General features: G+C 61.9%; 1 protein-coding gene across 1 annotated transcript in view; it reads right to left on the bottom strand.

Annotated features, from left to right (window-relative positions):
• Positions 1-22,587, bottom strand: part of MUC5AC (mucin 5AC, oligomeric mucus/gel-forming) — a 42,588-nt gene extending 20,001 nt beyond the window's left edge. The window contains exons 1-31 of the mRNA XM_011930145.1: positions 22,515-22,587; positions 20,388-20,465; positions 19,472-19,531; positions 18,871-19,132; positions 18,383-18,497; positions 17,982-18,072; positions 17,041-17,150; positions 16,715-16,928; positions 16,502-16,627; positions 16,007-16,124; positions 15,668-15,806; positions 14,658-14,768; positions 14,091-14,160; positions 13,865-14,002; positions 13,618-13,782; positions 12,487-12,581; positions 10,608-10,734; positions 10,076-10,331; positions 9,945-9,997; positions 8,021-8,121; positions 7,617-7,768; positions 7,216-7,354; positions 6,938-7,051; positions 6,649-6,828; positions 5,627-5,866; positions 5,086-5,242; positions 4,356-4,484; positions 3,987-4,149; positions 3,328-3,371; positions 3,052-3,240; positions 9-2,370 (exon numbers count right to left, since the gene is read on the bottom strand). Of these exons, the coding sequence (XP_011785535.1) occupies positions 9-2,370; positions 3,052-3,240; positions 3,328-3,371; positions 3,987-4,149; positions 4,356-4,484; positions 5,086-5,242; positions 5,627-5,866; positions 6,649-6,828; positions 6,938-7,051; positions 7,216-7,354; positions 7,617-7,768; positions 8,021-8,121; positions 9,945-9,997; positions 10,076-10,331; positions 10,608-10,734; positions 12,487-12,581; positions 13,618-13,782; positions 13,865-14,002; positions 14,091-14,160; positions 14,658-14,768; positions 15,668-15,806; positions 16,007-16,124; positions 16,502-16,627; positions 16,715-16,928; positions 17,041-17,150; positions 17,982-18,072; positions 18,383-18,497; positions 18,871-19,132; positions 19,472-19,531; positions 20,388-20,465; positions 22,515-22,587 (6,371 nt within the window). The remainder of the gene's footprint in view (positions 1-8; positions 2,371-3,051; positions 3,241-3,327; positions 3,372-3,986; positions 4,150-4,355; positions 4,485-5,085; positions 5,243-5,626; positions 5,867-6,648; positions 6,829-6,937; positions 7,052-7,215; positions 7,355-7,616; positions 7,769-8,020; positions 8,122-9,944; positions 9,998-10,075; positions 10,332-10,607; positions 10,735-12,486; positions 12,582-13,617; positions 13,783-13,864; positions 14,003-14,090; positions 14,161-14,657; positions 14,769-15,667; positions 15,807-16,006; positions 16,125-16,501; positions 16,628-16,714; positions 16,929-17,040; positions 17,151-17,981; positions 18,073-18,382; positions 18,498-18,870; positions 19,133-19,471; positions 19,532-20,387; positions 20,466-22,514) is intronic.
• Between the last annotated feature and the right edge of the window lie 914 nt (positions 22,588-23,501).

Genomic DNA, 23,501 nt, shown 5'->3' with positions numbered 1-23,501 from the left:
AGGTTGTGCTTTTTGTAGGAGCAGATGTTCTGGGTGTAGGAGCAGAGGTCGTGCTGGTTGTAGGGGTAGAGGTTGTGCTGGTCTTTCGAGTGCACATTGTGCTTTTTGTAGGAGCAGATGTTCTGGGTGTAGGAGCAGAGGTCGTGCTGGTTTTAGGGGTAGAGGTTGTGTTGGTCTTTCGAGTGCAGGTTGTGCTTTTTGTAGGAGCAGAGGTTGCTCTGGGTGTAGGAGCAGAGGTCGTGCTGGTTGTAGAGGCAGAGGTCTTGCTGGTTGTAGGGGTAGAGGTTGTGCTGGTCTTTCGAGTGCAGGTTGTGCTTTTTGTAGGAGCAGAGGTTGTTCTGGGTGTAGGAGCAGAGGTCATGCTGGTTGTAGGAGCAGAGGTCGTGCTGGTTGTAGGGGCAGAGGTTGTGCTGGTCTTTCGAGTACAGGTTGTGCTTTTTGTCGGAGCAGAGGTTGTTCTGGGTGTAGGAGCAGAGGTCGTGCTAGTTGTAGGAGCAGAGGTCATGCTGGTTGTAGGGGCAGAGGTTGTACTGGTCTTTCGAGTGCAGGTTGTGCTTTTTGTCAGAGCAGAGGTTGTGCTGGTTGTAGGAGCTGAGGATGTGCTAGTTGTAGGAGCTGAGGTTGTGCTGGTTGTCAGAGCATAGGTTGTTCTGGGTGTAGGAGCAGAGGTCATGCTGGTTGTAGGGGTAGAGATTGTACTAGTCTGTGGAGTGGAGGTTGTGCTAATTGTCACCAATGTGGTTGTCCTGGGTTTCTGCCAAGAGGAGGTGCTCTGAGTTGGACTGGTGGCTCTCCCACTTGGGGTGCTAGGAGCTGTGACAGGTGTGGACGTCACAGGGCAGCCTTTGGGGGTCTCACAGCAAAGCACGCGCACCTCGTAGTTGAGGCACGTCTTGAAGGGTCCCTGCTGGTCCTGGTTCCGGCACACCAGGCCCTCTTCGCGGCTGCACTGCACCACCTGGCCCAGGTGTTCGATGCTCACCTCCGGGTGGCTCTTGGCTCGGCACTGGAGCCCGGTGATCTCCTCAGGTTGGCGGCAGATTTTCTCCCCACTCCTGATGATGTTGTTGTAGGTTTCCTCATCTCCGCCGTGGGGTCCAGGGGACGGGAAGTCCACGTTGAACCACTTGGTCCAGGTGCACTGGGGATGACAGTCTGTGGTGGCCGACCTGCTGTGGGTGCCCTGTGTGACGCTGGTTGCTGTGGACCCACCCCTGGAGGTGGCTGTGGGTTGCTCCGTGGAGGCTGAGGGCATATGTGTGGTGAAGGTGGTCTGGGTCTGAGCTCCAGCTGGGTGTGGAGTCGGCCGTGTAGTTGTGACGGTCTTCAGCGTTCTGGTGCCGTCTCTGCACGTGTTCACCGTCTTGCAACACTGGATGCGGATCTCGTAGTTGTAGCAGATGGGTGGGAGCTGATTCTTGTTCAGGCAAATCAGCCCCTCCGTGCGGCTACAGATGACATCCTGCCCCAGGTCTGCCAGTGGCGTGTTGGGGAAGGCCTGTGCCCGGCACTCCACGCTTCGAGGATTTTCACAGAATTTGTATCCTTCGTCTCTCAAATTTTGAAATGTGTCAAAATCTCCGCCGTTTATTCCGGGATCAGGGTAGCTGCCGTCGATCCACTCGGTCCAGGTGCAAAGCTCGTGTACACAGGAGGGTGTGATGGACTCCGTGTGGATGGACTTGCTGGAGACCACAGAGGTCCCCGGGGCCGTGGTCGACATGGATGATGTTGATGCTGCCGGCACTGGCGGAGGGCTGGGAGTTGAGAAAGTTTTTTTGACAGATGTAGCGGTACCTGGGGCAGGTGTTGTCCTGGATGTAGAGAGAGACACGGGGCCAGGTGTGCTGCTGGGGACTGAGGAGGCTGAGGCCCGGGTTTCAGTGGTCTTGGAGGTTGTTGGAGGAGTGGTCTGGGTTGAACTGCTAGAAGTGGAACAGGCTAGGGGCGTGCAACACATGACCCTGATCTGGTAGTTGTAGCAGAGCCCCGATGCCTGCTCCCTGTTACGACAGGTCAGCCCCATGTCCAGGCTGCACTGCACACGCTGCCCCAGGGCTCGGAGTGGCACTCTGGGGGCGTCCTCGGCTCGGCACTCCACCGACCTGGGTGATTCGCACACCAGGTACCCATGGACACGGAGGTTCTCCAGTGTGTCAAAGTCACCGCTGTCCATGCCCCGTCCAGGGCGGCTAACGTCCATCCAAGGTGACCACAGGCACTCTTCCCCACAGACCGGTGGCAGCGAGGCAGAGGCTGTGGGCGACCTCGTCCTGGGAGAAGTGCCTGCTGTGGTGGGCCAGGCGCTGCTTGGAGGGCCTGTGTGCACGCTGCTCGGGACAGGGCTGGGGGCGTGCGTGGAGCTCACGACTGTGGGCAGAAGATAAGGCAGCTGAGTACGAGGGGCTGGCACTGGGGGCTGCCCCCACCCCTCCCTGCGGCCCTGTCAGCGGTCTGAGGCTGCAGCAGCAGGCCTGTCTGCCTGTCCCCACCCACGGTCCCTGCTCAGAACCCACATGAGTGGCACAGCTGCTGAAGAGCCAGTTTTAGGGAAGTGGCTCCCAGACCATGCCCTGAGCAGCATCCACACATCTGTGCCCCAGAACGCCAGAGTTCCAGAGCTTTCCACTCTCAGAGAAACTCAGATGATGCCTTGGGGCCCTGGGACATCCCCCAGGAGAGGGCGAGGACACGGGGGTACCCAAACCCTGAGCAGCATGAGGCAACTGACAGCTGTGCATCCCCAGGGCCAGGCTGGGCTGCCAGACCCCCGACACCCCCATGAGGCTAGGCCTGGGGGCTGCTGAGGGCAGGACTTGGACGCCAGGCCTGCCGGGGTGACTTGGAGGCTGGGCCCTCCCCACTGCAGGTGGCTGGCGGGAAAACAGCAGGTCATCCCCGAGCCCAACGCCCTGCTCCTCGGTCCCTTCCTGATCCTCAGGGCCTGCCGCCCATGCCCAGAGCTGCTGTGACCTCAGCGTCCAGCAAGGGCAGCTGTGCCGGGCCGTGGGAGGGGCTCACCCTGGGGCTCCTCGGCCGCATTTGCCTTACCGAGCGGGGGCGTGGAGAAGGAGAAGGTGGTTGGGGGGACGGGGGTGGTGGGGCTGCAGGGGTAGACCCTCCTCTCAATGGTGCCGTTGGCCCCGCAGCGGGCAGAGATGCAGCCGCCCGTGCCGTCCGTCGTGTGGTAGATGACGTCCCCTGGGTGGAAGCGCTGTCCGTCGTAGGTGCAGACACAGGCTGTGGGAACAGAGGGGCCGGCCCGTCAGAGGCTGGGCGCAGGCAGAGACCCCCGGATCCCAGCCCCAGGGGCTGCCGGCCACTCACCCTCAGCTTCGTAACTGCACTCCACGCCGCGCTCGGTGCAGAGGCTGGAGACAAGGAAGAAGGGCAGGCTGGTGCATGGGGGCGGCTGCGCGCCTTCCACGGGCATCCCATGCTACCAAGGGCAGGCAGGGAGCAGCTCCGACAGGGATGGAGGTCCCTGGGCACCGCATTGCACCCCCGGACTGGGGAACAGGGGGGCCAACCCCACCCACGTCCCAGCAGTTGTCCCTCCAGGGTCAGCCCAAGGTCCCTCCCTCGTGGGGCCCCTCCAGTCAGGGGCCAGGGGCGGTGGGTGCTAGAGTTACTCCCCAGGGGTGATTTTAATGGGCGTCCTTCCCTTGGGGACCCTGGGCTCCATCTCGGCCCAGCTTCCCGCTGCCGCCCCCTGAGCCCCTGGAGCCTGCTCCCCAGAGGTTGTGCTGGTTTTCCGCCCAAAGGAGCCTTACACCCAGCCCTGCCTCTGGGACTCAGGACATGGGGGTGCTGGCCCCTGAGAAGCTTATGTCACAGTTGCCTGGGCCACGATGGGACCCACAGCTTCAACTCCAGTAACAGGAAAGTCCCCAGCCCTGCTGCTCCCAGCCGCACCCAAAGCCCAGGCCGTGGCCTAATTCCCCTGCATGCTGCAGGCTCCACATTCCTCCATCCAAAGGACTCACCAGGAGTGGCAGTTCTTGTCTGAGGGCACCACTGAGCCTGGCCGGTAGGACTTCCCATGGACGTGGCACAGTGGTGGCGGAGATGGGGTCGGGCAGGTGGCCACACACTGCATCTTGTCCTCATCAAAGATGGGAGCCTCTGGTGGGCACTTGGGGTAGCAGCCTGCGGGCCAGAGAGGCCAGAGTCACAACCAGACCCAGCGTCCTGCGCCTCGCCCTGGAGGGCTCCGCCCAGCCCCCAAGCAGTGGGCCTCGCTGACAGCACTGGAATGTGCTGGAAGCTGGGGCCACAGAGGCTCCTCGAGGGACCAGGAGAAGGCCACAGGCGGCGGAGCGCAGGCCAGCCCCTCCCAGCCAGCCCCAGCCCACCTTCCAGGCCCCAGATGTCCTGCAGGCAGTCTCCGCGCGGGTTCCGGCAGGTCCGCAGGCAGGGCGCCCCGCAGGGCTGGTAGTGCCACTCGCACTGGCCTTCCGGGCTGTAGTAGTCACAGAACAGAGCTGCAGGGAGGAAGGAAGGGCTCGGTGGGGCCCCAGGCGCTGACTCGGGGAGGCCCCGCACCCCGGGGCTGCTCCAAAGCCACTTCCCTCCCCTGCGCCTCCCGGCCATCGCAAGATGGGGACGGGGAGAGTGGGGCAGATCGGCACCCCCCAGTTATCAGGGTGCCACGGAGGCTGCCAGCAGAGTGGGGGTCTCCAGCCGGAGCAGCTCCAGCAGTGCCTGTTCCTGCAAGGCTCCGTGTGGGCTAGAGCTGGGCAGCTCTGCTGACCCCTCTGCTCAGAACGTTCTACCACACCAGCGCCCCCTCGTCAGCCACGCTGTCCTCTCTGAACATTCTACCACGTCCGCCAGCTCTCTGTCAGTCACGCTGTCCCTCTGAACATTCAATCACACCAGCAGCCCCTCCGTCAGCCACCCCCTCCTCTCTGAACATTCTACCGTGCCAGTGATCCCTCTGTCACCCACGCCCTCCTCTCTGGGCCCAGGTGTTTCTGTTTCTTTGGAAACCTTCCCCGACCCCCCAACCTATCAGTGGTGAGGGTGGTGGGGCACACCCTGCTGGCGCTTCCTGTTCTGCCCCGGGCGCCCGTTCGCACTCACGGCAGATGCTCGGGGTCCGCCAGGACACACACAGGCCCACTTCATGGCAGGCCTGGGCGTAGGCGGCCACCGCCGTGCAGAAACACTCGCAGTCACCCCCTGAGTCGCAGGCACATGCGTCGTTCACACAGGCCTCGTAGTACCTGGCTGGCTCCACCTGAGGGAGACGGGACTTCAGGTTCCAGGGACCCCCCGACCCACCCCGTGGGCTCTTGGGGACCGGGCCCACACTGGCATATTGACCGGGACTGAGTTCCAGTGGAGCTCAGGGAGGGCGAATGTCCATCCCCAAGTGGCCAGCTGGGCCCATCTGGATATCCACAGGGCCCGGGGCTTCCTTCGCAGCCCTCGGGGTTAACACCCCCCAGAGCCCCAAAACCACAGCTGACAGGTGTCAGAGCTGGACGCCCAGCCCCTCTAGGTGAGTCCACACCCTTGGTTGGCAGCTGTCCCCCAGCCCCCTTTCCCTTCGCCCTTCTGGGGCCTCCTTGGGTCTCCATGACCCCCCTGGGCCCAGAGAAACACCCCCCAGCCAGCATACGTGTGCGTGGCAGGTGGCGAAGGTGGGGCCATGGAGGATGCTGCACTGCTTCTGGGCCCAGGACTTGCGGAAGGGGTTGGCCGTGCAGGGGTCCTTGGCCGCCAGGGCATCCGGGCACGATGGGGAGAGCTTCCAGCTGTTCCCGAACTCCAACTCGTCCCCCACCACAGACTGGCTCCGTGTGGCAAAGTCGTTGACGGCAATGTCATCGAAGTTCCCGCACAGGCCGCAGACCCTGCTCTGCAGAGGCAGCGGGAGAGGTGGAGGTGGGTGCAGCAAACCCAGAAGGCCAGGGCCCCCCTGCCCTGCAGCCGCCACCTCCCACCCAGGCGGCTGACAGCGACCACAGGCACTGCTTCCTCTTTCCCACCTCCAGCTACACCAGGGGAGGCCCCGGGCAGTGCAGCTGAGCACCGAGGGCCGGGGCTAGCCACAAGCCCCTCCTGGAGAAAAAGGAGCTGATGTGGCCTCGAAGGACCTGCCTAAGTCCTGATCCCGGTGCCTGTACATGGCACCTCACTGGGAGATGGGATCTTGCCGGTTGAGGTAATGACTGGGTCCTGAATCCAATGCCTGGTGTCCTTATAAACGGAAAACTTAGACCCAGTCACAGGGAGGAGGCTGCATGAAGACAGGGGCGGTGATCCGAGCGGTATGGCCACAGTCGAGGAGTGCTGGGGTCCCCAGCAGATGCAAGGGGCCAAAAGGAGCCCCCCAGAGCCTTCTGAAAAAACTCAGCCCAGTGGATGCCCTGCTGGACTTCCAGTGTCCAGGCTGCGGGCAAATCCACCAGGGTGCAGGCCTTTGCTCTGGCCCCAGAACACGGACACCCAGCCAAGGAATCTCCTGACCCACTGCCCTTGCCAAGGCTCCATCCCCCCGACTTCCCACCCCCTTCCATCTCTGTGTTTCTGTGTCTCTGTGCCTCTCATCTCTGCCCACCTATTCCATGCACCCCACCTCCAGGTTTCCACCTCCAGGTTTCCAGCTGGCCCTGGCCTGGATGAGGGGCATAGTCTCACCTTGAACTTGGGGCTGAGGTTGATGAAGATGCTGGTCTTCTTGTCCCACAGCAGAACCAGGCCAATGTCGGTGTCCACCACCAGGTAGATGCCCATCTGCCGGATGGTGTATGGCACCTCCTGGCTCTCGTCCGTCCCAATCACCTCCACCTTCCCGTGGCTCAGCTTCAGCTCGGAGCCCTGCGTGGCAAGGGGTCACTCAGGGCCCCCAGCGAGAACCCCAGCCCACCTGGCCAGACGCTGCCAGGGGAGCCTCCCAGAGGGCATGCAACCGCCCAGCCTCACTTACCCCCAGGAAGATCTTGATGGCCTTGGAGCAGGTGTTCCCCGTGGTGCCGCAGGGGACGTTCTCAGTGACGACACGGAAGGAGTCCTGTGCACTGCCTTTCCCACCACAGTGGTTCTGGGGAAACAGAGGCCATCAAGGACCAGGCCGGCCCTACCCTCCTTTCCGCAAGGAGGATGGGGCAGGGACAACCTGTGTGCACCCTGGGGCAACCGCAGACAGGCAGTGAGCAGCTGTGGGTCTCGGGGACCACCGTGAAGACCCCAAACGCGCCGGCTCACCTGCACCAGCATGTACTCGCAGTCTCCGTTGAAGCTGTAGCTCTGCCCGTCAAAGGTGAGGTAGTGACCATCCCCGTACACAGCACAGGTGGCCAGGCAGGGGTTATCTGTACACCGCCACATCCTGCTGTCACAAGTGCTGGGGGACATCTGGGGGTCAGGCTAGAGCACTCACAGGGTGCCTGCCTGGCTGGGTGCAGCCTTCCTACCCCCAGGGGGACCTAGTACCAGAGACACGCGCCCACTGGGCCTCCCTGGCTGGGGCTGCTGGGAGCATCCAGCCCTGAGACTGTGTCCTGCGTTTTCCCGGGATCCCTGTGCTGGGGGCTCACCTGTCTCTAAGGAGGGCCTCTGGTACCCTGAACCTGACACGCCCCATGGGCTTTGAGCCCCCCGCATACCAGGTGTTGCAGCCCACCCGGATGGTCTGGCCGGCCCGGTAACTGGCCTCATTGTGCACGCAGGGGCAGTCCTCCACCGTGATGCAGCCGCCCTCGCCGTCTGCCACCAGCCCATCGGGGCACACGCAGCCAGGCACACACTGGGGGCTGTACTGCAGGGCCAGCAGACACCACTGAGTGATGGGGCAGGGCACAGGACCTGCCAGGTCCTCCCAGGGACAGCTCACCCGTGCCACAGTGGAGGGGCCACAGGACCAGAGAGTCCGGGAGCCCACGGGTCAGGGTCCTCTGGGACGTGGGGCAGCCCATGGCCTCATGTGTCAGAGGCTCACCCTGGGGACAGGCAGCCTTAGCAGGCAGGGGCGGATGGAGGGTCTGTCACTGGGGAGTCCTCAGGGGCTTACACAGGTCATGTCCAGGGTGTAGCAGCTCTTCTGACAGCCGGCCCCTGTCTCCCCGGGCGTGGCATTGCGGCAGTCGAAGAACACCATGGGCGCAGCACACACTGGGGAGGGAAAGGCCGTCAGGGGGCCCAGCCACAGGCTGCTGCAGTGCCTCAACTATGTGTTCGGGGAGGACGTGTCTGTGCCGTGTGCGTGTGCATGAGTGGGTGCGTGTGCATGAGTGGGTGTGTTAGTGTTGCATAAGTGGGTGTGAGTGCTTGTCCGTGAGTGGGTGCGTGTGCATGAGTGGGAGTAAGTGCGTGTGCATGAGTGGGTGTGTGTGCATGAGTGTGTGCGTGAGTGGGTGTGTGTATGCATGAGTGGGTGAGCATGTCCATGAGTGGGTGTGAGTGCTTGTCCATGAGTGGGTGCGTGTGCATGAGTGGGTGTAAGTGCGTGTGCATGAGTGGGTGTGAGTGTGAGCATGAGTGGGTGTGAGTGCGTATGCAAGAGTGAGCGTGTCCATGGGTGGGTGTGTGAGCGTATCCATGAGTGGGTGTGTGAGCATTGCATAAGTGGGTGGGTGTGTGCATGAGTGGGTGTGTGTGCATGAGTGGGTATGAGTGCGTGTGCATGAGTGGATGCATGTGCATGAGTGGGTGCATGTGCATGAGTGGGTGTGAGAGCATGTGCATGAGTGTGTGTGCATACATGGGTGTGTGCATGAGTGGGTGTGAGTGCATGCATGAGAGAATGTGTGTGTGCATGAGTGGTAGTGACTGTGTATTCATAAGTGGGTGCGTGTGCATGAGTGGGTGTGAGTGCATGCATGAGAGGGTGTATGTGTGCATGAGTGGGGGTGACTGCATATTCATGAGTGGGTGCGTGTGCATGAGTGGGTGTGTGTGCATGAGTGGGTGTGACAGCATGTGCATGAGTATGAGTGTGTGTGCATGAATGTGTGTGCATGAGTGGGTGTGTGCATGAGTGGGTGAGTGCGTGCATGATAGGGTGTGAGTGCATGTGCATGAGTGTGAGTGTGCATGAGTGGGTGTGAGTGCGTATTCATAAATGGGTGCATGTGCATGAGTGGGTGTGAGTGTGCATCAGTGGGTGTGAGTGCATATGCATGAGTGGGTGTGTCCATGAGTGGGTGTGTGAGCATTGCATAAATGGCTGTGAGTGCGTGTGCATGAGTGGGTATGTGTGCATGAGTGGGTGTGTGAGCATGTGCATATGTGTGTGCATGAATGGGTGTGTGTGCATAAGTGGGCGTGAGTGCATGTGCATGAGTGGGTGGGTGCATGAGTGGGTGCGAGTGTGTGTGTGAGTGGGTGTGTGTGTTGCATAAGTGGGTGTGCATGTGCATGAGGGTGTGTGGGGGTGTGCATGAGTGGGTGTATGAACATGTGCATGAGTGTGTGTGAGCATGAATGGGTGTGTGTGTGCATGAATGGGTATGAGTGTGCATGAGTGGGTGTGAGTGTGTGTGCATGAGTCGGTGTGTGCATGAGTCGGTGTGAGTGTGTGTGTGAGTGGGTGAGTGTTGCATAAGTGGGTGTGCATGTGTATGAGGGTGTGAGGGGCTGTGCATGATTGGGTGTGTGAACATGTGCATGAGTGTGTGTGTGCATGAATGGGTGTGAATGTGCATGAGTGGGTGTGAGTGCATGTGCATGAGTCGGTGTGAGTGCATGTGCTTGAGTGGATGTGTGAGCATGTGCATGAGTGGGCGTGAGTGGGTGTGTCATGTGTACGCCCACACCCTCCTTTCTTCCCACTTGCTGCCCAGAGGGCACAAACCATGCCTGACACCGAGCAGCTGATCGACAACCACCAGCCCCGTTGACTTGCAGTGGGACTAACCCTGCCTGAAGCCATTTTTCAGGATTTCTTATGGAGATGATGAGGCTGGGGTCCCCAGTGCCTCCTTTCTGACACTCACCTGGGGTGGGGGCTTGGCCTCCAATGCAGCTCAGCTTCCCATGCGTGCAGGTGCTGTGAGGAGATGGTGGTCAGAGCCTCACCCTGGGCCAGCAGGTGCCAGGGACCCCAGTCCACAGCGGGAGCTCTTACCAGACAGCCCCACTGTCGTGCACCGACTCCCCATTGGGGATCACAGAGCCCCTGTGATAGCAGGGACAGTTGCTGGCCTGCACACACTTGCCCGTGTCATCCAGGAAGGTGCCCTCGGGACAGATGCAGCCATCCACAGGGATAAAGCCAACACTGCAGGTGATGTCCCCCTCACTCAGAGAGCGGCAGGTGGGCTGGCAGGTGCTGACATGGTAGTGGTAGGTCATCGACTTGGGGCAAGTAGTCATGGGCTTCGCTGCAGGATGCCAGGAAGAGGAAATTCTCAGGACACAAAGCCCAGCGGTGGGCAGCCAGCAGCGAGTGACCCCAGCCCTCTCAGCTACCCTCCCCTCCCCTCCTCAGCCGGGTCCAAGGCCACACTGTCCTGGGTGCTCCTTGCCCTCGAGCCCAGCACAGAGGACAGGGGCCCTTAGAGCGCCTGTGCACATTGGGGGCACCCCAAGACCCGGGGGCACCCCAATATCCGCGGCCACCCAATGTGGGAAAGGGGCTGGGCTTGGCAGGCACTCACTGCAGACGCCGTTCCTCCAGCCACTGAGCTGCACACCCTTGGCGGCACAGGCATGCACATAGGAGGACAGCACGGCGCACAGGCAGTCCTCGCTCCGCTCACAGTTGCAGGTGTCAAACATGCAGTTCTGTGGGCAAGGGGGGCATCAGGGCATCAGAGACCCCAGCCCACATCTGGTGGCCCCCCATGCCCTGCAGGCCACACGTCCAGCAGCCAGGGTCCTCCCGTCCCAGGTCTTCCTGCCTCAGGACCCCTCCCTGAGTCCTCACAGGCACCCCACCCCCTCAGCAGAACCGCTTGGCATGTCATGCAGCAGGACCACCGTGCAGAGCAGGGGTTGTTGGGAGGACCAGGTCCTTCATCTCTGTGACCCAACAGGTCCAGCCATGCCCAATTTACCTCAGACACAGCACATCAGCTCAGCCTTGGCCTAATTTCCATTTGGGCCAGGGAGGCAACAAACCCCTGAAGTTTAGCCCCTGTGCCTAGTGTAGGGCTGGAGGTGCAAGAAAAACACCATAAACGTGGTTAATGAATGAGTGAGTGAAGGAATGAATGAAGGACTAAGTAAGCGAGTAGATGAGTGAGTGAATAAGTGAGTGAATGAGTGAGTGAGTGGATGAGTGGGTGGATGAGTGAGTGGATGAGTGAGTGAGTGAATGAGTGAGTGGATGAGTGAGTGAATGAGTGAGTGAGTGGATGAGTGAGTGGATGAGTGAATGAGTGGATGAGTGAGTGAGTGTATGTGTGAGTGGATGAGTGAGTGAGTGAATGAGTGAGTGGATGAGTGAGTGAGTGAATGAGTGAGTGGATGAGTGAGTGAGTAAATGAGTGAGTGAGTGAATGAGTGAGTAAGTGGATGAGTGAGTGTATGAGTGAATGAGTGTATGAGTGAGTGAGTGTATGAGTGAGTGAGTGGATGAGTGAGTGAGTGGATGAGTGAGTGAGTGGATGAGTGAGTGAGTGGATGAGTGAGTGAGTGAATGAGTGAGTGAGTGGATAAGTGAATGGATGAGTGAGTGAGTGAGTGATGAGTGAATGGATGAGTGAGTGAGTGGATGAGTGAGGGAATGGATGGGTGAGTGAGTGGATGAGTGAGTGAGTGGATGAGTGAGTGAGTGAATGACTGAGTGGGTGAGTGAGTGAATGAGTGAGCAGATGAGTGAGTGAATGGATGAGTGAGTGGATGAGTGAGTGGATGAGTAAATGAGTGTATGAGTGAGTGGATGACTGAGTAGATGAGTGGGTGAGTGAGTGAGTGAATGAGTGAGTGAGTGGAGAGTAAGTGAATGAATGATAGACGAAGGAATCAGTGAGTAAATGAGTGAATGAGTGAGTGAAGGAATGAATGAGTGAATGAGTGAGTGAAGAAATTCGTGAATGAGTGAGTAAATGAGTGAGCGGATGAGTGAATGAGGAAGTAGATGAGTAGGTGAAGGAATTAGTGAGCGGGTAAATGAGTGAATGAGTCAGTGAAGAAACGAATGAATGAGTGAGTGAAAGAGTAAGTGAATGAGTGAGTGAATGGGTGAGTGGATGAATGAGTGAATGGGTGAGTGGGTGAGTGAGTGAATGGGTGAGTGGGTAAATGGATGAATGGGTGAGTGAGTGGGTGGCTGAACGGGTGAACGGATGAGTGAGTGGGTGAATGGGTGGGTGAGTGGGTGAGTGGTGAATGTGTGAATGAGTGAATGGGGGAGTGGGGACGTGGGGAATGGAGCTGGACAGACAGGCTGGGTCCCAGCCCCCGGTGCCCATCACAGCCTAGAAAGGTTGGTCCTGACTGCCGAGCCCCCCCAGTGCCCTCCCAGCCCTCCTGGAGGCAGCCGTGAGGCTCAGTGGCCAGAGCCCCACTGGGCCAAGAGGCGGCAGATGCTACCGAGTAGTAGGTGTCTGGCTTCACGGCAGTGTGGCACCGGCTGAAGGGGCCGTTGGCATCGGTCAGCTGCGAGCACCAGTGCTGAGCATACTTCTCTGTGGACAGAGGAGGGTTAGGGTTAGGACTAGGCTCGGGCAGCACACTCATCCCACCCAGCTTGACCCCTGGTGTGGGGTTTGGGGCGCCAGCCTCCCTGGGCAGTCTGACGTCGGGCCCTTCATCCTGCTACACACTCAGCCCGGGTGGTGCGGCGCCCTCCCTGAGGGAAAGCTCCCCCAAGTGCAGGGTACAACGCCCAGAGCCGAGGCTTCTCTCATTTCCTGCATGTCCCACCCAGCCCCTCACAGCCTCTCACAGTGCCGCCTTCCAGGGATGCTAGTGACCACCACTCTGGACAGACAAACAGGCCCTTCTGGCCCCTCCACTGGGCTCACTGGACCCAGGCTTCCCAGGCTGCAGGGAGCAGGTCAGAGCCAGCGAGATAGGATCCCACTTCCCCAAGGCTGGCGCCCGAGCTCCGAAGGCGGAGTGAACGACTGAGTGAGTGAGCGAGTAAGTGAGCAGGTGAGTGAGTGGATGAGTGAGTAGGTGAGTGAGTGAATGGTTGAGTGGGTGAATGGGTGAGTGGGTGGGTGAGTGGGTGACTGGGTGAATGGGTGAATGGGTGAGTGAATTAGTGAATGGTTGAGTGGGTGAGTAGGTGAGTGAGCGGGTGAGTGAGTGAGTAGGTGAGTGGGTGAGTGGGTGAGTGGGTGAATGAGTGAGTGAGTGAATGGGTGAGTGAGTGAGTGGGTGAGTGAGTGGGTGAATGGGTGGGTGAGTGGGTGAATCCATTCCCCACGTCCCCACCACCCCACCCTGTGCAGGAGTAGGCGGTCAGGGCCGACATCGAGCAACAGAGACTTGCACCCTTTCTTTGACCCTGAAGTAGGTGCCCCACATTCCTGAAGCTCCATATAAGTCGGGCGAGGCGCCCACCATGAGCCTATCCTTGGGCCCCTTCGTGAGCCACCCCACCTGGCTCACAGGCACACGTAGGGCCGGCCCCCACGCTGCCTGCAGTGCCAAATGGAAGTGGGTGAACCAGCGCCAGGCGCCCAGCACAAAGGCGAGCTGAACAGACACACGTACCGTTCTCCACGCTCAGGGAGCAGGGATCTTCGAAGCTGTTCCTGATGTTGGGACAGGCGGCCTGGGTCTTGAAGGTGTTGAAGAAGGCCGCGGCCGTGGCCTCCACCACCCCACTGAGGGTCCGGAAGTCATCGGCCTGGATGCTGTTGAAGTTCCCACAGAGACCTGGGGGTGGGTTAGGCAGGTTGAGGACCATGTGCCTCGGCCAGAGTGGGTGGGCTCCAGGCCCCGAAGGCGGCCCTCTTACCACAGGTCTGCCCGCGGAGCTTGGGTGCCAGCCGCACGAACAGCTGCATGGTGGGCACCAGCTGCAGGTCCAGCTGCAGGCCCAGGCTGGTCTGGGCGATGATGAAGAAGGTCGAAGGTCTGAAGATGGTGACGTTGGCTGGGGACACAAAGGACAAGGGTTTTGCTGGGGGTGTGGGGAGGGACCCCAGGCAGCCCCGGGGTGGGGAGGAGGCCGTCGCCCTCACCTGCAGAGACAGGCAGCTGGGTGTAGATCTGGTTCAGGAACACTTCCCCGCTGGCCTTGATCACAACCACCTGAGGGCGGCCAGACAGACGTGTGAGCGCGGGGCAGGCTCGCCGCACCTCAGCCCCGCGGAGGCTGTGAAATGTGCCTGCAGGTGCCTGGGAGGCCTTTGCCCGCGGCTGTAGGTCCTACAAGGTGGTTTTGTGCTCACCCTGATTTTCTGAGTTTTCTGTGAGGACCATGCTTTTTATTCTTTAGTAAAAACCAAAGTTATTCACTAAACGTAAATTGACTTCAGCGGAGAAGCCAAGCTGGCCGCAGATGCACCCAATCCCTCCTTCCCGGGGCCTCTCGGGTCGGGTATGGCGGCCTGGGCGGCCCAGCCCTGAGCTGCTCCCTTTAGGGACAGTCACGTGGACCCGTAAGTAATGGATGCAGCCAGTGTTGCCGGAGGATCCCCGCCTCTCGCTGTTCACGCCCAGGATGAAGGGCTTGGGCAGAGGTGACTTGTAGAAGAGACAGGCCCCTTCCCCCCTTCCCAGGGTTTGCCCTGCCAGGCTCCACTCACCGTCTGCGCCCCGTCCAGGCTCAGTGTCACGCTCTTCAGGCAGGTCTCGCTGTCTGTCAGCCCACACCTGCGCAGCTCAGCCAGTACAGTGAAGGCACTGCTGTCACAGGGCTGCAGAACCGGACACACCGGGGTCCTCACGCTCCGCCCAACGCCCAGCCTGCCTGGCCCTGCCCCTCCACCCGGCTGTGCTCCTCTCCCTCACTAGAAACCCCCACTCCAACATCCCAGCCCCCGAGAGGGAGGTGTGCTAGGAGGCCGCCAGGTGTGGACACCGAGGCACACAGAGAAATCCGCGTGCGCCCTGGGGAGGCCACACTCTGCGACGCCAACTACAGGACCCTCTGGGAAGGATAGCTCTCAGAAGGCACAAATGCCAGTGGATGGCAGGGGCTGGGTGAGGGAGGGGTGAGGAGGCCGAGCTCCAAGGGGTTTGAGGGCAGTGGAGCTGACTGCGTGAAACTGCCTGGCAGGAACAGGACACTGCACGTCTGTCTGAAGCTGCGGAATTTCACCACCACGAGGGGCCCCGATGTCAACCGTGACCTGGGAGGTGAGGGTGCCAGTGCAGGCTCTACCCCAAGGCAGGGTCTCATCTTGGGGAGACTGTGTACTGGGTGCTGGGTATCATCTGGGGAAATTTTGTGTTGGAACATGAGTACTTTGGGCTCAATTTCTTTGTAAACCTGATCTCAACAGTAAAGTCTTAAATAAATAGCCCAAGGTGCGGAGGGCCCAATGCTGGGTGGGACTGGAGGCTCTGGTCTGCAGCCTTTGTGCCCCTGTGGGGCCCAGCGCTGGCTGGGGCTGGAGGCTCTGGTCTGCAGCCTTCATGCCCCTGTGGGGACCAGTGCTGGGGAGCTGGGGTGCTTCCTTGAGGTCTCACCATCAGGGACCCCCAAGGGTCACCCCAGGGGCAGCAGCGACATGCAGCCAAGCTGCGGGAGCCTGTGGGAGGCTGGCCGTGGGCCCCCTCTGTCCGGTGAGCACCCCAGGCAGCCAGTGCCTACCTTGGTCAACACATAGCTGCAGTCCCCGTGCACCGTGTAGTGCCTCTCGTCAAACGTCGAGAAGTGGGCACCTCCAAGCACGGAGCAGGTACCCGGGCATGGAACCTCCTGGCAGCTCCACCGGCCTCCAGAGCAGGTGCTGAGAGCAAGAGACGGTGCCATGAGGTTGCCGGCCCCAGGAGACCAGTCTCCAGCCTCCGTGTCGGGAGGTTGACCGGGTCTCACCCAGGCCTGCCTACATCACAGCCCAGATGAGGGACGCCTGCCAGCCTGGGTCACAGCCTCCAGCAGGTCCATCCCATGGCACATCCTGGGGGCCTGGAGGGGGCCAGGACCTACCAGTTGGCGCAGTCTGTGGAGTAGGTGGCCCCCGGGGCATAGGCGGCCCCATTGTAGACGCAGGCACACTGTGACGCAGGGACGCAGCCCATCTGGCCGACGTCATCGAGCACCGTCCCTGCATGGGTCAGGCAGGCCTATAATGGGCTCCTGCTGTGTCCACGCGGTAAGTGTTGCAGGGGAACAACATGGCTGCCCCACAGCAAGCTGAGGCCTCAGCCAGCCTTGGGGCCCGGGACAGGGGCCTCAGCCAGCCTCAGGGGCCCGGGACATCTCGGGCTAGGGGTCTCAGCCAGCCTCAGGGGCCTGGGACACCCTGGGACAGGGGCCTCAGCCAGCCTCAGGGGCCCGGGACACCGTGGGACAGGGGCCTCAGCCAGCCTCAGGGGCCCGGGACACTAGGACTGGGATCCTTCTTTTGAGGCTTGGCCATGGGAGCACAACCCCCTAGTTCCCAGGGTGCATCTGTGTTTCCCAGGGGCGGGGGGGCCTCACCCTCAGGGCAAAAGCAGCCGGCCACACAGTGGTCCTCGCAGGCCCGGGAGTGCTCCTGGTTGGAGCAGGTGTCTGTGCAGGGGGAGCGGCACTCGTGGTACTGCATGTTGCTGGGGCACGTCTGGGCTGCGGGAGGCAGAGAGACGGCTCACGTCCTCCCACCCCTGTCCTCCCTGCCAGAGGGGTTGGGGAACAGGGGGCCGGGACACTCACGGCAGAGGTCAGGGCCCCGCCAGTCCTGGGGCAGCCCCCCGGCGTGGGCGCACTGCCGCGAGTACTCCGCGAGGGTGTGGCAGACGCAGCTGAGCAGGTCGGTGCCCCCGCAGAAGCAGAGGTCTTGCCTGCAGGCCTCCAGGTAGCTGCCGACGTCCACCAGGGCCACACAGCTGGAGAACAGCTGACCATTCAGGAGCTCCTCGCAGATGCCCTAGGACAAAGGCCACAGCCTGTCTGAGTCCTCAGTGGGGAATCCGGCCCAGTTCCCGGGCTCACAACCCTCCTCCTCACCCTGCCGGGCCCCTGTTCCCTCCAAGGCTTACAAAGCCAGTGGAGCAGTTCCTCGGGGGTTCAGGGACAGGGTCCTCACACTGCTCCGTGGGGTCGTCCATCTTCTGCAGGTTCCCAAACTCCATGGGAGTCAGCTTGATGTCTGCGGGAAGCACAGAGGTGGGCTCTGCCTGCAGGTCCCGGTACCCCTCAGCCCAGCACCTAAGCAGCAGAGCCCCCAGGGCCGGGTCCCTGGGGTGGGGTTAGAAGGGCCATCGGTGGCTCCTGTCCCCTCTGGGTGCCTGAGTTGTCCTGGCTGCACCTGCTTGGCCGCCCCACGCATGCTGCGGGACCCTCAGGGGGTCTGGAATGATGGAGAGAAACAGCCCAGGAGGTTGGTGTCCAAGTCAGAGGGGGCTGCCGGCTGAGTCCTCAACTGACCCAGGACCCTGGTCTCCTGCCAGGCTGGCGGGAGCCTGAGCACCTCCCAGTCCACAGAACCCAGCCAACCCACTGCTGGGCCTGCCTTGCCAAAGGCTGCTGGACACCCAGGCAGACTCAGTTCCCCACAGAGGGACACCGTGTGCTCAGGGCTTGTATGGGGCTTCACAGGCCTGGCAGGGAGAGGCGGGAGGTGGGGCCTTGGCTGGTGCGGGTCACATTTGCAAGGCCACAGCCTGGCGGCAAAGACTCAGAGACCAAGAAGGAGGCGGGTCTGTCATTTCAGGAGAGGGCATGCGGTCAGGGGTCGCCACCCAGAGCAGCCACACAGAGCAAGGGGCCCCATGGGCGATTTGCTCCCAGCCTGCACCCCTGAGACAGGCCAGCATTTCGGGATCGCGTGTGTACACGTGTGTGCTGTGCTGGGAGGGAGGGCAGCTGCCTCCATGCATCTGTGCATGTGTGTGCCCGGAGTGTCAGAGGGTGTGTGTGCACACAACACCGAGCCCCCAGGGGACACTGAGGAAGGGGCTGATGGCGCCATGGGGCTTACTGTGGGAGAGGAGCTCGCGGACCACGGGCATCCCGTTGAAGTCTCCACAGAGCCCACAGGTCTTGTTGGCATATTTGGCGTCCAACTCCAGCTGCAATGGAGGAGACATCAGGCACCCGTTCCCACCAAGGGCGGATGGACAGGTGAGGCTCAAGCCTGAGATTTCCGAGGAGGGGCCAAGGCCCACGGAGGGGACACCCCCAAAAGCAGTCTCCATCCTGGGGGCATGGACCCCGGGATAGCACTGGTGTCTGGGCACCTGTTCTTGCCTGCTGTGTGGGGTGGGGTCTGACCCTGACTGGGCCCAGGGCACCTTTTACCCTCTCTGGAGCGGCTGTGGGAGCAGGCCAGCCCTCGAGGGCTGGAGGTGCACACCGGGACACCCCCACCCCCAGCCTCACCAGCAGGCTGTCATCGTGGTTCCACACGAGGACAAGGCCCAGTCTGGCCTCCACCTTGGTGTAGCTGCTGCTCTGCTGAATGAAGACCCCAGCCTGGCTGAAGGGCAGCAGGACCCTGCGGAGGGAGGCAGGGCTGAGGGGCTGGGAGCACGGTGAGGAGAGATCCCAGGCAGGGCAGATGCCTGTGGTCGCAAATGTGACATGGTCATCGTGACCATGAAGTCACATCTGGGATGGGGACAGTGACTTCTGGAGCTCTGGGGTCACAAGAAGCTAGGAAGGGGCAGAATAAGAGCTGGGGATCCCAGGAGGGGATCCAGCTTGGTGGGCCGGCTCGGGGGACCAGGGAGGACCCATGTCCAGCTCCGCTCTCGGGGGCTTGCGAAGAAGTACACGTCCTTCCCAGGACTGCCATGCCCCTGTGACCCCCCCAGAAATGCCGTCCCCACACACCACGTGGCCCCCACCATCCGAGAGCCCAGACTCACGGGCGGCCGTTGACCAGGACAGAGCCCTTGGTCAGCTGGATGACCACGCCATCCACCTTCATGAGGACCCTGCTCAGCGTGGGGGCTGCTGACTCCTGGCTGCGGCGCAGCTGGATGTTGAAGTCTTCGTAGGCGGCGCCGCAGTGCTCGGAGAACACGTAGTTGCAGAGGCCGGGGAAGCGGAAGACGTCGCCATCGAAGGTCTTGTAGTGGAAGTTGCCCCAGGTGCTGCACACCCGCCCGTTGTGCGCCGGGTTGGAGGCTACGGTGGAAGCAGCATGGCGTTTGGGAGCGTCACCCTCACCCTCACCCTGCACCCCTGCCCCTGCCCTGCACCCCCTGCCCCTGCCCTGCACTTCCTGCCCCACCCCAGCGTCCTGCAGGAGGTGCTGCTGCCCTGCACGGGGCACCCAGGGGTCCTTCCTGTGTCTGAGAAGTCCCAGAAACGTGTGCAGGGAGGTGCTAGGCCCCCTGGTTCCAATACCTACCCAGTGGCCACTTGGAAAGCTGGGGCCCCTCTTCACCCGGCACCTCCAGGCCTGAGCGGGGAACTTAGCAAAGCTATGCCCCTTCCCCACCCAGGCCTCAGGGCTCCACTCACCTCGTACCACGGGGGTGGTCCTCAGAGGCGGGAAGAGAGTCACCCCACGGAGCGGGACCCCTGCGGAGACAGGGACTGGTAGGGTGCACACACGGCCCCCAGGTGGGGCGGGGCTTCTGCAGCCAGAGATGTTCCAGCGTCAGTGGGTCCCGGCTCCTGGCTCTGAAGCCAGCTCTGGATTCTGCCACGTGTTGCCCCTACTCCCCGTCCCCCCCCACCTACCATCTGCACCTTGTGTGTTTGCGGCCACACACCCTGAGCCGCACACCCTGAGTTCAGCGTGACTTTCTACTTCCTCCCGGCTGTCACCAGGAAGAAGCCCTCAGGGTTGCCAGCTCTCTCACACCCATGGGCCTCAGAACCTGAGTCTGCATCAGCGGCTCAAGACAGTCTCTTGGGTGCTGAGATTAGGCACATCTGGCCCGATTGGAGAAATGCAGTCTGAGAGTTTGCCAGAAGCCCCCCACTCTGGCTGCCCTCGCCTGCCCTGCCTCTCTGCCAGGGCTGCTGGGCCCCCACGGGCTCCCGCTAGCACAAGCCACACGGGGACGGCCGGCGCCAAGGGAGATACATGTGTTGCTGAAGTGCCAGGAGGTGAACAGGGGGGACACTGAGGCAGGACCCAGCTCCAGATCCTTGGAGGGTGGCCGGCACCCACAGGACATGGGCACAGCCTGCCTGTCCTGCCCTGCAACTCCTTCAGAGCCTGAGCGCTGCAGGGGGCTGGCCCAACGACAGGCAGGTAGTGTGACCGACCAGGGTCATGGATGTGGGGTGTCCTCCTGCCCCCCAGGTTTGGTCCTCAGCGGTGGCCAGCTGGGGAGCCTCCTTAAAACCAGTGCCCCTGGGAGCCGTGCCACACAGTGGAGGGTGGAATCTGACAGGCTTAGGGTGGGGGCCGGACGCTCAGACTCACCACTAGGCCCCCGGGCGACGGGAGAGAGGGCAGGGTGGTGCCCGTAGCTGGATTCAGAGGAGCTGTCCTGGGCATGGCCTGCAGAAAGAGAAGGGGGGCTGAGCCCAGATGTAGGGTGGCTGAGGGGGCTCAGGCTGCGACCACAGATGCAGCGCAGACACCAGAGGATCGGGGGGCCACGGTGTGTGCAGGTGGCCTGTGGCGAGGGATCTCTCTGTGCTGGGTTGGAGGTCCTAGGGGGCCTCTGTACACGTGAGTTGGAAGTCTGAGCCCAGACCCTCCAGGAGCATCCCCTCAACCTGGCCCCGTGGAGCAGGTGGTGTCAGGACCCTTTGCCCCAGCCTGGCATCCCCATCTATTCATTCTCACTCACTGAGCATGCCAGGCCCTGGCCTCCACACTTGGGACCCCCGCCCACTACAGTGATCCCACTGAGGGGCTGGAGAGGTCAAAGGCATGGGAGGGGCCGGCCCCAAGATCACCTGGAGGACCTTGCCTCCCTACAAGCAGCAGACCTTGCAGGAGGTTGATCTCCAGGGTCCATGGAGACTGTGCAGAATGTCACCAGATCCCAGCCTGGCCCAGCCCCGCACAGCCCTGCACAGAGCCAGCATGGTGACCAGACCCCAGCCCCACACAGCCCTGCACAGCCCTGCACAGAACCAGCTTGGTGACCAGACTCCAGCCCCGCACAGCTCTGCACAGAACCAGTTTGGTGGAACCAGACCCCAGCCCCACACAGCCCTGCACAGCCCCGCACAGAACCAGCTTGGTGACCAGACCCCAGCCCCGCACAGCCCTGCACAGAACCAGCATGGTGGGAGGGGCACCCGGCCCAGCCCAGGACCCTGCAGAGAGGGGGTCTTGGGGAAAGCTGTGATTCGCCTGCATCCCAGCCCCAGCTTCCCAGTTCCCATGCCTGATGTAGGGGTCCTCAGGCCAGGCTGGGAGACCCCCCTCACCCCTACACCCTCTGCCCCCAGTGGGGCTCAGCGCATCAAATAAGTCAGTGAGCGGAGGGGGCCTTAGCATCTGCAAGCCCCATTGGGGAGACAGAGACAGTGGCCTGAGCCTCATTTACCCAGTCCTGGCCCAGGCCTGCCCCCACCTTCTGAGCCCCGCAGGCCCAGCCCCAGCCCCGCCCCTCTCCTGGGAGCAGCCCTGGGAGAGAATTCCTGCTTCTGAGATGAGAGTGGTACAGATGAGGGATGGGGGGTAGAGTCCGGCTGGGCCACAGCCGAGGGCAGCACGGAGACACTGGGAGACGGTTCTTGCTCTGGGACTGCCTGGCAGAGGGCCAGAGGCTGGGGACAGGGCTGGGCGAGGGACCTGGCTGGGCCATGTGGCCGTCTCAGCAGTGCTGAGGTCCCTGCCCTGTCGTTCCAGGAGCCCAGGAGCATCCGCTCCCCCAACCCAGCCCCAGGCATTCCCCCGATGGGGGCACATGGTCACCAGCAGACCCAGGCTCAAGTGTCCCCCAGAAGCAGAGGCAGGGACTTACTGGCCCAGCGAGGGGCCGTTCAGATCACAGGTCCTGGAGCCTCCCCCCATCACCTTCTTAGCCTCAGGCTGGGGGTGAAACGGTTCCCCTGTGGACCTCACCATTACGTCCTCACTCAGAGGCTGAGACCCCCCCAGGAGACCCCCATCGAGGCCCAGAGACCGCCCCAGGAGACCCCCGTCGAAGCCCAGACAGGGAACGTGAGCTGGTAAACTGGGCACGTGTGGGGTGTGCAAGGGCAGGTGCCTGGGGCTGATGCCCTGACCAGGCCCAGCGGGGGCTGTGAGCCGCTGGAGATACTGTGGGCCAGGCACTGTCGGCTGCCGGGGGTAAGTGCGGTGATAATCGCAGGGATCCAGGTGGGAAGGGGAAGCCTGATACCTGAGCTCCTGCTTCCCTGCCTCAGGGAATGGCCCAGCCTCAGAGGTCTCTGAAGCCCGGAGATCCCTTCCCAACCCCACGAGGTGGAAACTGCTCGTTGGTGGCCAGGGCCACAGGCAGGGGCTCTGCTGCTGGGAGCCGTTCATGGCACATGCCCAGAACCCAGGGCAAAGACTGAACTGCCCGAGGCCCACTCAGTACCGCGCCACCCAGGACTAGTAGAGCGGCCAGGGACCGAGCCGTACCTGTGTGCTGGGTGCAGGCCAGAGCCAGAGCCAGGGTCCAGAGTGGGGCCAGCTTCCTCTGGCCGACACCCATCGTGTGGACGGCAGGGAAGAGTGCTCTGTCCCTCGGCAGCCTCTGAGGAGGGACCCAAGGTTGCAGGAGCCTTTTGTAGCCCCAGAGCTGGCTCCGGCCCCGTGCTTCACGTGGGTGGGCGGGGCAGGGCCTGTGGTTCCCCCTCACCCGAGTAAACAGTGGATGCTCACTGCGGGCTGGCCAGCGGCCGGTGGCAGGCAGAGATGGGTGTGTCTGCCAGTTTCCGAGGGCTCCCCCAAGCCCTGGCCTGCAGGGGCTCTCCCCACATACCCCACCCTAGACTCTCCCTGGGCACCGTGCCATGCCTGGCAAGCTGTGAGTTCCCGGTGCCCAGAAGTGAGTGCTCAGAACAGCCTTAAGGCACCTCTTTGACACTAAAACCCTCTGCAGCAGGACGGGGGGCCCAGCCCAGCCTTTCCCTTTCCTGCCATTCCTCCTATGGCCGACCTCCTGGTTGGACCCTCCGTGTGGGCAGTGGAGCTGCCGACCTTGGCTGGGGAATGTGTGGCTGCCTGGGAGGGAGAGGCCAGCCCCAGCCCCGTCCCAAGCTCCTTATGGTCACCTACGTCTCCATTTCTGTGCCTTTTCCTCCCCATGTCTGCCTTAGCCCAGGTGCCTGGAGAGAGAGCACTTCATATGCGACAGGAGTGTGGGGAAAGGGAAAATGATTGAGTGAGTGAATGAATGAGTGAATGAGTGATTGAGTGAGTGAGCCAAGGTGTCCCTGAAGCCAGCCACATGCTGCCACTGAAGTGGTGCCAGCCAGCCTCACCCTCCCTAGAGAGAGGCTCATGGCAGCAGCCTCCAGGCAAGTGACAGAACCCCTCCCTCACCATGCAGCCCCTCCCAGCATTGCCCAGGAGTCCACCTGTGCTTCAGTCTCCTGGTCCCAGGCGGGCAGGGCCAGTTCCATT

Source organism: Colobus angolensis, unplaced genomic scaffold (genome assembly GCF_000951035.1).
Source record: "Colobus angolensis palliatus isolate OR3802 unplaced genomic scaffold, Cang.pa_1.0 Scaffold84, whole genome shotgun sequence".
Lineage (NCBI taxonomy): Eukaryota > Metazoa > Chordata > Mammalia > Primates > Cercopithecidae > Colobus > Colobus angolensis.
This window is presented reverse-complemented; position numbering and strand designations above follow the sequence as displayed.